At 37.9% G+C, this 15,026-nt stretch overlaps 1 protein-coding gene across 2 annotated transcripts; it reads right to left on the bottom strand.

Annotated features, from left to right (window-relative positions):
• Positions 1-480: 480 nt before the first annotated feature.
• On the bottom strand, positions 481-10,585 carry gbp2 (guanylate binding protein 2). 2 transcript variants are annotated; one of them, XM_077221921.1, is made up of 11 exons: positions 10,338-10,585; positions 10,035-10,229; positions 7,268-7,395; positions 6,945-7,054; positions 6,652-6,845; positions 4,394-4,636; positions 4,030-4,307; positions 3,029-3,241; positions 2,287-2,389; positions 1,869-2,062; positions 481-1,224 (listed from the first exon to the last, which is right to left on the bottom strand). In XM_077221921.1, exons 2-11 carry the CDS (start codon positions 10,225-10,227, stop codon positions 1,003-1,005), a joined length of 1,878 nt encoding a protein of 625 aa, XP_077078036.1. In that variant the 5' UTR covers positions 10,228-10,229; positions 10,338-10,585; the 3' UTR covers positions 481-1,002. The 2 variants fall into 2 exon arrangements, with proteins under 2 accessions (XP_077078036.1, XP_077078035.1); XM_077221920.1 differs by lacking the exon at positions 10,338-10,585 and having other exon boundaries at positions 10,035-10,320.
• Positions 10,586-15,026: the final 4,441 nt, after the last annotated feature.

Genomic DNA, 15,026 nt, shown 5'->3' with positions numbered 1-15,026 from the left:
TCATTGTTTAACTTGTACGTTTATAAACCTTGAAGCTGTTGTCGTCACAAACACCTTTTTTCCATTTTTTGGAGTCAATTTGACTCCCGAACTCAGCTTTAGAAGCTGATGTTAACTTTTTCACTCCTTTTTTATATTTATTATGAACAAAGGTGAGGATTTAGAATACAAGAAATGATCGCATGTAACATTTGAATCGCGCCATCATGATATACATTTTTAATGGGTTCTCAGGAATTTCCTATTGATTTTTAGAATAGCTGATGTATAAAATAAGGTCTGTGATGAACATTACTTGGAGAGACTGTTCCATAAAAACACAGTCATACCTAAAAATGAATTGTGAAGCCTTTTTAAAACGCAACATGCTTAAGTTGCTATATAACAAATTCAGCTTCTGAATGGTTGTAGTTGTTGTCCTTATGTTGTTGGCACAGATTAGACAGAACTTTGTATGCTTTGTATTAAAACAATGCATAATACTTTAAGTACCGTTTCACAGATGTGGAATGGTACAGATATTTTTTATTGCATTTTTTAAACAAATTCATTCAAACATACATATTGATATTTTAAAACCTAAATAAAATACTCCATATAAGTTGTAGTTTAGTCTGATTTGTTTTGTAGCAGTCCAAATATTTTGAGACTGCCTAAAAATAAGTAATAAGTATTTTTTTTTATTTACATAATTTCTAGTATATTTTAATTGAGTTTAATTTATGGTTGTAAATTCTTACACTGAACCAAATTGCAACCAAAAGTCATCCTTTAAAAGTGTTTGGACTTCAGTTATGGAAGCTTTCTGTTACACTCTGTTACAAAATCTGTTACACTCAAATCGCTTAGTAGCTCTTGCTTACTTTTAAGCTCTATTGGGTGGAATACAGTTGTGTGCTACTATATAAATTATTTAACTAATTTGTCATAATGTGTTATTTCGTGCAAGACACAATTAGTCTGAATCAAATTAGAGTCTGTGCGAATAATGTATATCCATTTTCAAAACAGTTTTGAGAGCAAGGATAGACCAAACCCAGCTACTTTAGGGACAAAGCCTGGCAAGAAGAGAGTCGCCGCAGTGCCGATACCATCCAAAATCTTGCTCGTCGTGGAGGGTTGGGACGTCTCCTGTTTATTCATGTCAGCTTTCAGGCTTTCAATCTCACTCTGCATCCGGGCAGCGTCCTGCTGGAAGCCCTGTTGTAGAAGAGTTTCCTTCTCCTGCAACACAAACAGCATCTGAATAAAGAATGTCTAATCCTAATCTTGACCATAAGCACATTGAGTAAACTTCAAAAACACAGACAATACATCTAAACATGCATATCAAAAACATCAAGTCAAACTGCTACAGAGAATCGCTCATATTCTATATACTTAGCATATAAACATTTTATATGTTCTACATTACTTACATTTGTTTGTTCTGTATATATGCATTAAAAGACAGTATGTATTATACTTAAATTATACATTTGCTGAAGTGCTGCTAAATTAAATTCTGTCTTCCCCTTATTCATTACAGTGCCTGAAAGCACAATATATTGGTATGCCTAAAACATTACATTGAATATTCCTCTAACTTTGAGCATTACACCTTGCAATTAATTCAGACCAACACACACTTTAATGTACAGACTCTAATCAAACCCTTAATCAATTTTCTTTTTATTTTAAAATCTCCCAAATTCAAAAATAGGCCACCAACAGCAATAATTACAACTTCATCTGAGTTTATGATGAAATTCATGTATTTCTTACATCGATTTGCATACTAAACTGTGATTGGTCAGTTCACAAAATGTTCTCCTTTAAGCACACCATTAAACATGTGAGACTTTTTAGAGTGAGTGTCCTGTTCTTACCCTCAATTTGGCTTCCAGGACTCGTTCATTGTCTCTCCTTAATCTCTCGTGCTCTCTCTCCATCTGATGAATGATCTGATTCAAATGCTCATCATGGGTTCTCTGCATGTCTTTAAACGCCTGCTCTTGTAACTTGTTCTGTTCCTCTAGGCCTCTTTGCCGCTGCTCTAAGATCTCATTCTTTAATCTCTGCACTGTATAGAAAAAGAGAAAGTTTACTCATTCTGACCCAACAGCTAGACAATACACATACACACGATAAATATATAATATTAATAATGAAAGTGTGAGCTACTGCAGCTATTAGTTAATCACAAAATCTGTTTGTTTCTGTTCTGTGCGCTGATTGAAGTTATTGTACAGTCTATCACTGAGAGCCTTGTTTGACAGAAAAGTATGCAGATGATTTGAATTGTACCCTCTTTTTCCTGTTCCGCTGCACTGAGAGATTCGTCGGCTTGTAGAATCATATTTCCAACCTCTTCCTTTGCTTTCAAATGCATACTCAACACTTCCTCACACTGTGAACAAAACATTCCTAATCATTCAAAATATATGTTTCTTAAAAATGGGAGTGTTGTTTGATAGCAACAAATAATATTTAAAAGACTTAAAGTTTTTTTTATAATTTACTAACCCTCATGTTGTTACAAACCAACATGGTGTCATTTTTCCAAGAGGAATGCTATTTTTTATACAAAGTTCTTAGTTACCATGGCTTTCAAGCTCTAAAATAAAAACAATCATTAAAGTACCATAAAAGTTGCCCAGATTACCTGTGCGCCATTTTCCATATCTTGTGAAGCCGTATCATATCGCATAACTTGGAATATCGAGTCTAACACATAAGTCATGGTGTTCGTTTGCTTTTTCCTATTTCAAGTATGACAGTTGTGTTTATTACATACTGTTTGAATAAAAATTATTCTTCAAAATTTCTAATTTTATGCTTTAAGGAAAATAACTAAAGCACAGATTTAGAACAACCTGAGTAATTAAATGATAGAATTTTTCGTGTTTCAGTTTCATGACTGTTAGCTGTTGTCGTGCTATCTTTAATCTTTATCAGCATTACGGATGTTTATCAGTGCTATTTCATGCTGTTGTGACCATTCAGAAAAAAATAAAACGCAAGCAAAGAGTGCATGTGTGTTCTGTACCATTATTTGTGACTGTGTTCTTGCTCTGTACTCCTTAGCCAGCTGTGCGAGCATGTCTCTGTACTGTCGATAACCTCCAGATTTCAGGTATAATCCGTCAGAAATGCCTTTTTCCAGTGCATCAAACACCTCACGCAGAACAGCCTCACACTGCATGTGAGACGCTTGATGATTCTGCAGGCACATGTCTTGATATTCATCATGAATCTTCCTCTGAATTGTGAGAAGCAATGAGAGAGAGAGAGAGAGAGAGAGAGAGAGAGAGAGAGAGAGAGAGAGAGAGAGAGAGAGAGAGAGAGAGAAAATATTTGAGATAAACTGCACATGCAATCCCAGACAGCAACATAGTGTTGCCCCAGATCCGGCCAACATCTGGCACACGTGGATTCCACACGGATCTGGGCCGACACTATGTTGCTGTCTGGCTTGCATCTCCATTATTTGAATCTATGCACATAATACACTATATTAAATAAGCATAGCATTCCAAATGAAAACTGTAACATTTAAATTGTTTGCATTTACTAAATTGTACTTTAAAATAAAACGTTTACAAAGTTTTAAAGGTTGATATACTTTAATGAAATACTTCACCTTTGTTCTGAATTCATAATATGTACACCATTTAAAGATTACTATTTTCAATTTGATGAAAATTTCTGGAAAACTGGAACTGGAAAATGTAAATCTTAAAAACAGACTGCAATATCTTTTAATAGGTGCCTTTGTGCATGTATTTCTTCAGATAATATAGCAAATTTTGCCAAAGAAAAGGAGGAGTTTGTGATAGTTCTCTTTTGAGTTTTCTGTTCAAAAGCACTCAGGTTCAATACTAATGCAAGTTAAGTTATACTGACATCATTTGTTGACATCATTATGGAGCTTCATTTGTATTAAACCTGGAACTTTTCTTTAAATGTACGAAATGTTAGCTAAACCTAGCTAATTTTTACGGCTTATATGCAGATACAAAATATTACACAACAAGATTTCAATTTTACCATGAGCTCTTGTTGGTAGATCTGGTCATTGTCATTGAAGGACATGTTGATGAAACCTTCAATGGCTTTCTTCTCTGCGACTGTGTGGATGTTGGACAGATCTGTAGGGTCCATAGGAAGCTGAGCCATAATGAGCATCTCGGTCATGTAGGACTCCAGGGCCTGTTCCACTGCACGGACGTTCTGGATCTTAGCCAGAGACACGACCGCGTTCTCCAGACATGGAACCTTCCCGCTGCGGATCGCATCTACGTAAACCTCAGCAAGATTCCCCAGAGCTGTCAGGAAACACGACTCGATAGTTCAGCCAAGTCTTTTTGTTTTTATACACAGTCTCTCTAAGGGTTTCTAAGGCAGCACACACCTGTTCCAGTAATTGTACGGCCTCCGCAGACGATTTTTGGCTCTGCGTTGTCGTAAATGTAACGGCAAAAAGTTTTTGCCTGCTCAAGGAACTCTGAATCCAGATCTTTCTCGGTCAGTTCCTCCATTCTCCACATGTTTTGCGTACTAGCCGGCCGAGGGAACACAAAGCACTTTCTTACCGCAAAGAAATGACGCAGACAGCGGCGGGGCAGGTTAAACTTCTCAGTCTGAGGTGAGCTACCTAAAAGAAGATAATTATTAATAACATAATTATGGAATCATAATATATACTGTATACGTTATGGGTGCTTCTCAAACAGAAGACTGTGTCCAAGTAAAGCTGCATATCTCAGATGCCACATCATCATCACATCTCAATTTGAAGGATCCTTGGAAGGCAGCCTTCATTTCTCATTCTTCACTCTGCTCATTTTGAATGATGCATTAAGTGTATCTTTCACGTCCTTCAATTACCCACAATCCTTAGTTTGTCTGAGTTCATTATGTAATGCAAGACAAAAATAATGTTTTCGGAGATAAAGGCTTTATCTCCAAAATCTTTAGTTTTGGTGTAAATTAATCACTTAACAATAAACAGCTAATGATGTAAGCCACAGACTGTTCTCATTCACTGTTTTGCATTAATAGAAAGCGCTCTTAAGAGCTAAGATACATCGTTATCGGGAAACCCGGCCCTGACCAGTGCCCGAACACGATATACTAATTCCCAAGCTCGGGGGCTACAGTAGGAAGCTAATTGAAACGCATCCCAACAACACTACACATTTTCAAACTCTTCCTAATCACAGATAAAGTCAGATAAAGGCGGCAGATAAAGGCGGCCATACACTGTGCGATGTCTGTGCGATTTCAGCAAGGTTCCTACTCACACTGAACGAGTAAATCGCATGCGATGTGAAGCCAAACCTCAGGATTTATGTGCTCACACTATACAGTCCGAACGTCGAGCTGCGACTTAACTGCTCAAACTATAAGTGTGAAATATGTGCGATAAACCCCCGTGCTGGTTTGGTAGACGATATCATGCATCCAGAGATATTGTCAAAACAAGCATCAGTTATCAATATCAAGATGATTTAGCACTTCCAATTTATGTATTAAATTATTATTAGTATTATTGTATTAGGGAAGGCTAATTTTATTATTAAATTGATCTGCTATTATAATTAATTTGCCACGCAATCATTTTACAGCACATCAATGCGCTGTGAGGATAATAAAATATTACATAGAAGCTTACTCCACGAGGAATAATAAAATAATAATAATATAATTATATGCCTATAATTCATTGAGGATCCTCATTGAAAATTGTCTAAAACATTTAGGTCGCTTACAATGAATTATAGGCATATAACTATATTAACAGTCTATAATATGTCCAAACACTGCAATAATTAGTCATCAATTAAAATTAAAAATAGGTTTATTTCAAAAACATTGTTTAACAAATTAATAAAAGAGGCAAGGTGTTACATCGCAGATGGCTTGGAAGACGTGGGTAATAACTGGGAAAACTGGAGGTAAGCAACAGTAATTGGTAGCTAGCTTGAACTACAGAACTTAAAGAGTTCCCTCTTTTAGTTTTTTTTTTTTTGCTGCAGATTGAAATGGTTAAAATTCTGTTTTCGCGCAGGCGCAGTGAGGGAAAAACACTGAGTTTAGGGCAATCCGTTCGTAGCTCTGCTTCAACTGTGCGATATAGTCACGAGGAGCGACCAAAATTTCTGACATGCTAGAAATGCATCCGACCATCCGATTGCCGATCGGGAGAGGTTATCGCCTCTCGTTTCTCCCTGTACACTGCACCAACACTGCACGACAAACTACGCACGACTTAAAGCTGAAAATCGGCCCGACTCGAAAAAGAGTCGCACGAGTCAGAATTCGGCTCAAAATCGGAGGAAAATCGCACAGTGTATGCCCGCCTTAAGGAAGACATCTAAACATCCACTGTATTATATTACGAGGGCCAATTTAAGCTCAGCCAGAGGAATGAGTTTGGAGATTTTTTGGGGGGAAATCTTGTGTTTGGAGACTATTTCTGCAATAATGACTAGCATGTCACTAGCTGCACACTGTAGCTGTAAAACCATCTTGGGTGTCTGTTATCTAGTTCAAGCTGGTCTATAATAAGGTTTTCAACAGGACAAAATGTGATGTCTGTGATGACATTTTTGCCTGAAGGTAAAAGAGTATGTACTGTATGTGTTTAATGTCAACTCTTTTTCTCACCTGGTTTGAGTTTCAGTGCGCTCTCCAGATACTCATCTGAGGTTATTGGGTCATCCCCCTTTTTCAGTTCCAGAGTGAAGTCACGAACAGCCCAGACAAACGATGGGAACACACGCATGAAATCTTCTGACTCGTCCTTGTCTCGACTCACTTCTGCCTTCACACGAATGTTCTCCGTCAGCTCTGTAACGTAGCTATATTCAGCGCTGTTCAGGAAGAATTACACTAATGTTATGAGAGAGTGTTTTCAATTATTTTATTAAAGTGAATGTGCATGGAGGATGGAAGGATACTGCAGCTTTTCCAGTGCCGTGTTGTCAATGACCCCTAAGCTGTTGTACACTAGAGTGCTGCTGAGAAGAACAGCCAGACAGAAGATCCACGTGTCATGTTTCTCATCCCCCTGAAACATAAACAGTCCGTCAGCTACAGAATAAGTGGCCACTTAGTTACCTTTACTAGTAAAAGACTATTCTCTTTAAAACTGAAGTGTAATGTCTAAATAATTCTATGCAGTGAATTTTCACATCTAATCAATGGAAAGTGAAAGCAAAAGACAAGGTGATGGCAGACTATAGAGATAATGTTATGGATGGAGTGTGGTCTTCCTCCTCACCTTCTCCACGTCACCCAGTCCCTCTGTGTCCAGCAGCACCAGGGTGTGTCCTTTTTTATTGGGGTGAGGGACACACCACATCCAGATGCCTTTAGTCTTTGACTCAACAGTGTTGCCAAGAGCAAAGCCTGAGAAAATCACAATGATATATAAGGATGTCCAAGATGAAAAACAAATCCTTAAATCTACTCGCCATTCCAGAACTCAAGAAATATAATATTTTTATTCACATTGGTTTTATATGTTTCTCAAAAACCTTTTTGTGATATCATTTCCGGTTTTATAATTGTCACAAAATGGTTTCCTGCATGTTGGTAACACAACCTGACAAATGTTTTCTGAATATCAATAATGTAAAAAAAAGATCCAAAAGCCTTTATTCACATCATGACTCAATCTATAAACATTAAAAATGACTAAAACACTATACACACTGATGCATTCCGGCCAAGATCAGGCACAACATGAGTCACAGGTGAAGATGTAATTAGTTACTCAGTAGAAATAGGAGAAACCAAAATAATCATTACTGATTGACCTATAATATTGTTAACTATTACAAAGTATAATCACAGTTTTTAGTTGCAGATGCCATTGTTGAAATGATTTATTCGGTCAGTTATGATCAATTTATTCTGTGAACAACAGTGTCAGGGAGGTTTTACTGAGTGCACCTTTTATACTTTTACATCAAACTCAGGACGGTTGTTTCACTGTAAAATTGTTTACTTTATGCCCCACAAAATATTGTGTTAATACATTTTAATTTAAAGGGACCATGTGTAGTTTTTTAGGTATTTTATTATCTAAAATCAATATTTTTATTCATAAGTTTGTCTTCAATGGTGTACAAATACCTCTGCCAATTATCTGACTTATCCTCGTAAATGAAGCATTTATTATCTTTATATACATGTGACGGGTAGGTCCACGGTGGCTTCCATGTCGTTCCGCCATCTTGAAAAACTATAATAGCAGAGAGGGTCAAAAAGTACTAGGCCAACGCGTTTCCACAACGCGTTTTTGTTCAGAGCCAGCGTCACGTAACTGAAAGCACCAGAAACGGAGGAGCAGAGCAGTAAGAGGCGCTTGTCACTACCCCGGCAAGTTTAAAAGGCTGCACTGCATTATTTTTAATGGCATACATATGCCGAGCCACAGGAGAAGAAATCCTTGTCGCCAAAAAAGTCCAAAACTGAACGTAAAAGGAAACGTGACCGGAGATTACAAAAAACAAGAGTCAGTGTCTGGATAGCTTTTTCCAGGTGGAAAGAGATAATGCAGGAGAAAGATTTCAAAAGAGAAGCTGAAGTTGCCTGCTTTCTCCTCGACAGGTAGGCTAAGTCAATATTACAGTCTAAATGGCATTCTTTTTTTCATTGCTTGGTTGTGTACTTTATTATATAGACAGTAGAACATTTATAGTTAAAAGGCTCTTTGATGAATAGCAGCTATTGAATAAAATTGAGAAGCCGCTAAAAACAAGGTTTGTAAGTTTACTTTTTGTAACCTAGAAATTCTATAAGAATATATTTTTAATAGAGCATATGATTGTTCTTGCATTGTTTGTTATAGCTTTTTGGTACATAACAGCTACCGTAGATGCAACACGCATTTGAAAAAGCGAGACGCTGGAGAGCACAATTCGTTTGAATGCAAAATACAATTTCACCGCTAGATGGGAGAAATTCCTAAACAATGTCCCTTTAAAGGGATAGTTCACCCAAAAATGAAAATTCTGTCAGTATTTACTCACCCTCATGTTGTTCCAACCCCGTAAGACCTTTGTTCATCTTCGGAACACGAATTAAGATATTTTTTATGAAATCTGAGGGCTGGATCACTCCTCCATACTAGTCCATAGGCTTCTTGAGGGATTGAAACTTGCCGGCCTCGAAAAGTTTTTAAAGACATTGTTAAAATAGTCCAAGTGACTACAGTGGCTCAATATTAAGTTTATCAAGCGACGAGAATACTTTTTGTGCGCAAAAACAAACATAAATAACGACTTTATTTAAACTATTCATTTCCTTCTCTTTGGGCCTCTAGTCAGTTAAAACTAGTGTAATTGCGTAGAGCTACGTCACACATAGGCTCACTATTGGCCGACGCTGGTCATGTGTGTGATGCGTGTGACGTACAACAACAGATCACACGCTGTTAAACTAGTAACCTGACTCTAGGCCCAGAGAGAAGGAAATGAATAGTTCAAATAGTCGTTATTTTTTTTATTTATTTTTTGCGCACAAAAAGTGTTCTCATTGTTTGATAAACTTAAGATTGAGCCACTGTAGTCACTTGGACTATTTTAACGATGTCTTTAATAACTTTACGAGGCCGGCAAGTTCAATCCCTCAAGAAGCCTCTGGAGGAGTATGGAGGAATGATCCGGCTCTCAGATTTCATTTAAAATATCTTAATTCGTGTTCCGAAGATGAACGAAGGTCTTACGGGGTTGGAACAACATGAGGGTGAGTAAATACTGACAGAATTTTCATTTTTGGGTGAACTATCCCTTTAAGGTAAATGAAATTCATTTGAATGAATCTGAATAAATTGTCCAGAGCACAATTAGCATATAGACCCTTTATTCTCACTACTAATATTCTAACTTATATTTGTAATTTATAATTGTTTACATGTATAAATGTTCCCATCTTAATGCAGTTGGCTTACTGTTTAACACACATTAATTTACCGTACGTCCATGTACCGTGCGTCCATGTACCCACCCTACTGCACAACATAATACAGCAGTTTCTCTCACCGGACTGTTGTCCTGCAAGGCGATTCATGATGTAGGACTTCCCCGTACGGTAGAGTCCCACCACAGACACCACCACCACCGGCTCCTTGATCCCATCCAGAATGTCTTTGGCCTGTTTCCTAACACACAGCTTCCCATTTTCATCATTTTCAATGAGACACACCGGAGCGGACGTGAGCCCGCCATACGCCATGACTTGAAAAAACATCAACAACAAAACGCAAGATAAAAACAAAAGTAAAACAAAGTAATTGCCGCGACTTCATACGTACAAATAAAAGATTAAATCTGAATGTTTAATACCTTATTAAAAGTGAGATGGAGCAAAGGAGACTGTGTGGCGTTAGCGAAGAGATTTTTTGTTTAAACAGCAGAAAGCGACTGTACCGATCTTAATAAACTGCCCAAACCCGTTAGGTTGAGGCTCCTCCCATCATTAAATTTGTTATTCTGAATCATTATCCGACATGCTCTCTGAGAATAATGATGCTGCTACAAGTGAAAGTGAAAGTATGCACCAAATGTGTGGGTTGAGTTCGCTCAGTCGAGGCAGGGATTTCCCAGAAATCACCCATTTTACTTAACTCTGGATTACCATGTCGGGCACTGATAAGGAACCTGATACCGTTCGCTTAACCTGCTGCCTGCAGGAAAAAGTCTAGACCTATGTTATGCTACTTTGCAAAAAAATATTGTAGGCTATACTTAATGATTTGATTTACTTATTACCCTTTCCCATTTTTTTAATTGTTTTATGTACTTTGTGCTATGAAAACCACAAAGCAATAAATACCATCAGTGTTAGTGTTGATGTTTACACAATGTATGAACAAATGAGTCTATTAATTTATGAAAGAATTAATACATAGTACAAATTAACTCTGCTGTGTTCAACAAATGCAGCCTTAAAACTTTAGCCGTATAGTATGGGATCAAATTCCCGCCAAATGTATGCGGCCACGGATCAAAATATAATAAGCCTGAATCAAAAAATAACAAGCATAAAAAACTTTAAACACATTAAAAAATATTTTTTACAAAACTTAAACTTGTGTTCATGCTTTCTTTAAAATGATGTTTTCCTTGGTTTTTATTACTCTGTAGCCTACTTTGCGCTCTCTTTCATTTTCTGCTCATACTTTATTTTTTTGTAGGCTTGTGCTGTATTTCTCTTCGCTCTCCTTTCCATGTTCTGGGCTTGCCCTTCCAAATGTTGCAGTTCGAGTTTCATGTAAATTAGGGCGGGCTTAAGCGTCACCATTGGTCCACTAGTTCTAGATTGACAGCTCCTCCTCTATGGAGCTAGAAATGTGTCTTTATTACATGTGAGAAAATAAATGATCTGAGAGAAGAAAAAAAAGTTTGAGAGAAAAAGTTATCACACTGATAGCAAAAAAGCATTTCATGAGAGAAAAAAGAATATTTGAGAGAAAAAGTTTCATACCAATAGCAAAAAATAATATTTGAGACTAAAAAAAGTTTTGAGAGAAAGTATTTTCTCATAGAACATAAAAAAATATAAATTTGAATTTTTTAAAATTATTTCTGAGAAAAAAAATCTCTCTTAAAATACTTGGAAAAAAAATCTCAAATATATATTTTTTGCTATCAGTGTGAAAAAATTTTCTCTAAAAATAAAAAGTGTTTCTCTCAAAACGCTTTTCTTTGCTCTCGATGCAATTTTTTGCTCTCGTGTCAGGATTTTGCTTTAGCTGTGAAAATTGTGTCATGGGCGGGGCCACGTTCTTTTTTTCCTATTGGAACGTTCCTATTGGCCAGTCGGGTGAGCATCGTCTTGTCTTAGGAGTCGAACTGAATCATTACACCATTGTTCGCGTTCGGTTCACCTAGATAGATGCAGTCTCTGCCTTAGAGTTTAGATTCTCTGCCCGAGCCCAGGCCCGACCTCGGGCCGATATTTCCCGTCACCATCCTCGGGCCAGGCCGGGCTTCTGATCTAGAGACGTGCACTCCCAACGCAAGAGAGTGTGGCGCGGGACTAGGATTGATGGCCGAGTGCGAGCGCGGGCGCGGGCTGTAATGCACTCACTCTGTCTGTGTGTGTGGGTTCCGGGAGAATAAAACGATTTGTGGGACTCCCGCAAACTAGAAATATCAATGAATAAAACATAAAAACTAATACATTTTTATTCATCTGTTGCAGAAAAACAACAAGAACAACTAAAACAAAATACAAATGATTTACAGGCCAGAGTTTTGTTTTATAACATGTTTGCAGCGTTGAGCGATGTAGCCAATCACAGACATATGTGTTGATTTCTTGAACGCAATGGCCAATCAGAAGCATTTAAGATAGTCTCCCCTCACTGCTCAAAACGGACTTTTTGTTCAGAGCTGAATTCTGTATGCTGGCAAATCCTCTAATTATAACAAACAAAGTGTATATATTATGAAAGATTCATTGTGCAGTCAGCGTCATTGATAATAACAGAGATGTGTGAGATCGCGATGAACTGATGTCAGCTTTAGGGATTTTTCAGGGAGCGCACTTTGCGCGCATTCAGTCATGCCAAACCATGCACTCATAGCTGCTTGATTTTATGTTATAACAGTGGTTTGTGTGTTAATGCTTTAATAACACATAATTTATCAGGAGCATTTATGCTGATGTGTATGATGGCGACACGTAGGCTAACTTGAAAGTATTTGGAGGTGCAGAACAGAGGAGGAGGAGAAAGTAACATAGAAAGTAGTTGAGAACGTCAGTTATAACGACCCACGTATTAAAATGGTCGGGACTCGGGTTTAAATCGGGCTCGGGCTCATAATTATTGTTAATGCGTCGGGCTGGGCTCGGACACAACGTGCACGGGCTCGGGTAGGATCGGGCTTGATTTTTTGGGCCTGATCTAAGCTCTAAGTCGAGCACGGACACTCCAATGTTTGGGTAAGATGATGACACACACAACTGGATGTTAGCTGGCTGAGCAAGTTCAGCATCACTGAAGATTAAACATTAAAAATAGCACTCATATTCATGAATGAATGTGTATTATATTATTAGCTTGCTAATCGCTAGTAAAGCTAATTATTAATTAGCCATCATGCTAGGTAAACTTGCATGAGTGCTATTGTTTAATGTGTAATCTTCAGTGATGCTGAACTTGCTCAGCCAGCTACCCATCGAGTTGTGTGTGTGTCATCATCTGCAGAGACGGCATCTATCTAGGTGAACCGAACGCGAACAATGGTGTAATGATTCAGTTCGACTCCTAAGACTATAGGCTTGTTCGACTTGAACTGGCGCTGCACAGACCGATCGGTTGATGACATCAAAGTACCGCGAGAGCGATTAGAGAGCAGACGGCTCCTCATGATTTTGAATCGCTCTCGCGGTACTTTGATGTCATCAACCGATCGGTCTGTGCAGCGCCAGTTCAAGTCGAACAAGCCTTATAGGCTTGTTCGACTTGAACCAGCGTTGCACAGACCGATCGGTTGATGACATCAAAGTACCGCGAGAGCGATTAGAGAGCAGACGGCTCCTTATGCTTTTGAATCGCTCTCGCGGTACTTTGATGTCATCAACCGATCGGTCTGTGCAGCGCCAGTTCAAGTCGAACAAGCCTAAGACGATGCTCACCCGACTGGCCAATAGGAACGTTCCAATAGGAAAAAAAAAAGAACGTGGCCCCGCCTATGACACAATTTTCACAGCTAAAGCAAAATCCTGACACGAGAGCAAAAAATTGCATCGAGAGCAAAGAAAAGCGTTTTGAGAGAAACACTTTTTATTTTTAGAGAAAATGTTTTCACACTGATAGCAAAAAATATATATTCGAGATTTTTTTCAAAGTATTTTGAGAGAGATTTTTTTCTCAGAAATAATTTTAAAAATTTCAAATTTATATTTTTTTATGTTCTATGAGAAAATACTTTCTCTCAAAACTTTTTTAGTCTCAAATATTATTTTTTGCTATTGGTATGAAAACTTTTTTTCTCAAATATTCTTTTTTCTCTCATGAAATGCTTTTTTGCTATCAGTGTGATAACTTTTTCTCTCAAACTTTTTTTTTCTTCTCTCAGATCATTTATTTTCTCGCATGTAATAAAGACACATTTCTAGCTCCATACTCCTCTAGCCAATCAAACGAAGAGGGGAGTTGACGTCACTCCAATGCGACTCACGCTAGTGTTTTCTCGTAGCTACAGGTGAAGATAACCATCAGCTCAGCTGGCAAAAATCTTTCCGTGGCAGGACACCGTTAAACTGTATGTGTGCCTGCAACTCGACCTGCTACGTCTATGGCGATCCGTTATCGTTCAATTCGTCACCCTAACGACGACGACCTGATGTGTCGTCAGTTGTGCCTGTCTGATGATCCATGATATTCACCTTTAATGCCCTGGCCTTACTTCTGGACCTTGCACTGTGAGCGTCGATCTTCTGCGAGCCACACAACAGTGTTTCATTAAAGAATTCCTGATTTGAACGAGAAGTTTGAATGAATGACTCAATCATAAAGACAGAACTTGCCACCACCTACTGGCCGTTTTACTTTCATATTTAATCTATGACACGGAAGGGCAATGTCCTCCTGGGTGCAGAGTTTAGCTCCTCCAACCCTAATCAAACACACCTGAACCAGCTAATCATCATCTTTAGGATTATTAATACTGCTTGCTAGGGTTTTATCGGAGTTGACGCTAAACTCTGCAGGACAGCGGCACTCCAGAAAAGACGTTACCTATCCCTGATCTTTTCAATTTTCACGTTGCTGTTTTAAAAATTGAAGCTATATTTAAAACATTAATCCTAAAGTAATATGCAATTATGTAGCTATGTAAATGAACACAATAACTATAATAAATCACTGCATATCAAATCCACCTGGTTTCTGTGATCCTCTGTACACTATCATTTTCATTATTCTTTTGTCAAATGGTAGCCTACATCTAGTCTAGAATTAATTTACCAGGCTATATAGGCTATATGATCGCTTAACAACAACAATTAAGAAAATATTTCAG

Source organism: Siphateles boraxobius, unplaced genomic scaffold (genome assembly GCF_051911475.1).
Source record: "Siphateles boraxobius isolate OS27281-9 unplaced genomic scaffold, OSU_SipBor_1 86, whole genome shotgun sequence".
Lineage (NCBI taxonomy): Eukaryota > Metazoa > Chordata > Actinopteri > Cypriniformes > Leuciscidae > Siphateles > Siphateles boraxobius.
The sequence above is the reverse complement of the archived record's forward strand: the minus strand, read 5'-3'. Positions and strand labels throughout refer to the sequence as shown.

Bases quoted from the DNA above. Each gene is read 5' to 3' on its own strand.
- gbp2 (XM_077221920.1), bottom strand. From the start codon at position 10,242: ATGTTTTTTCAAGTCATGGCGTATGGCGGGCTCACGTCCGCTCCGGTG. The intron at 6,846-6,944 runs GTATCCTTCCAT...CGCTGAATATAG, and splicing joins ACGGCACTGGAAAAGCTGCA to CTACGTTACAGAGCTGACGG. The intron at 1,225-1,868 runs GTAAGAACAGGA...TTTGTGTTGCAG, and splicing joins TCCTGGAAGCCAAATTGAGG to GAGAAGGAAACTCTTCTACA.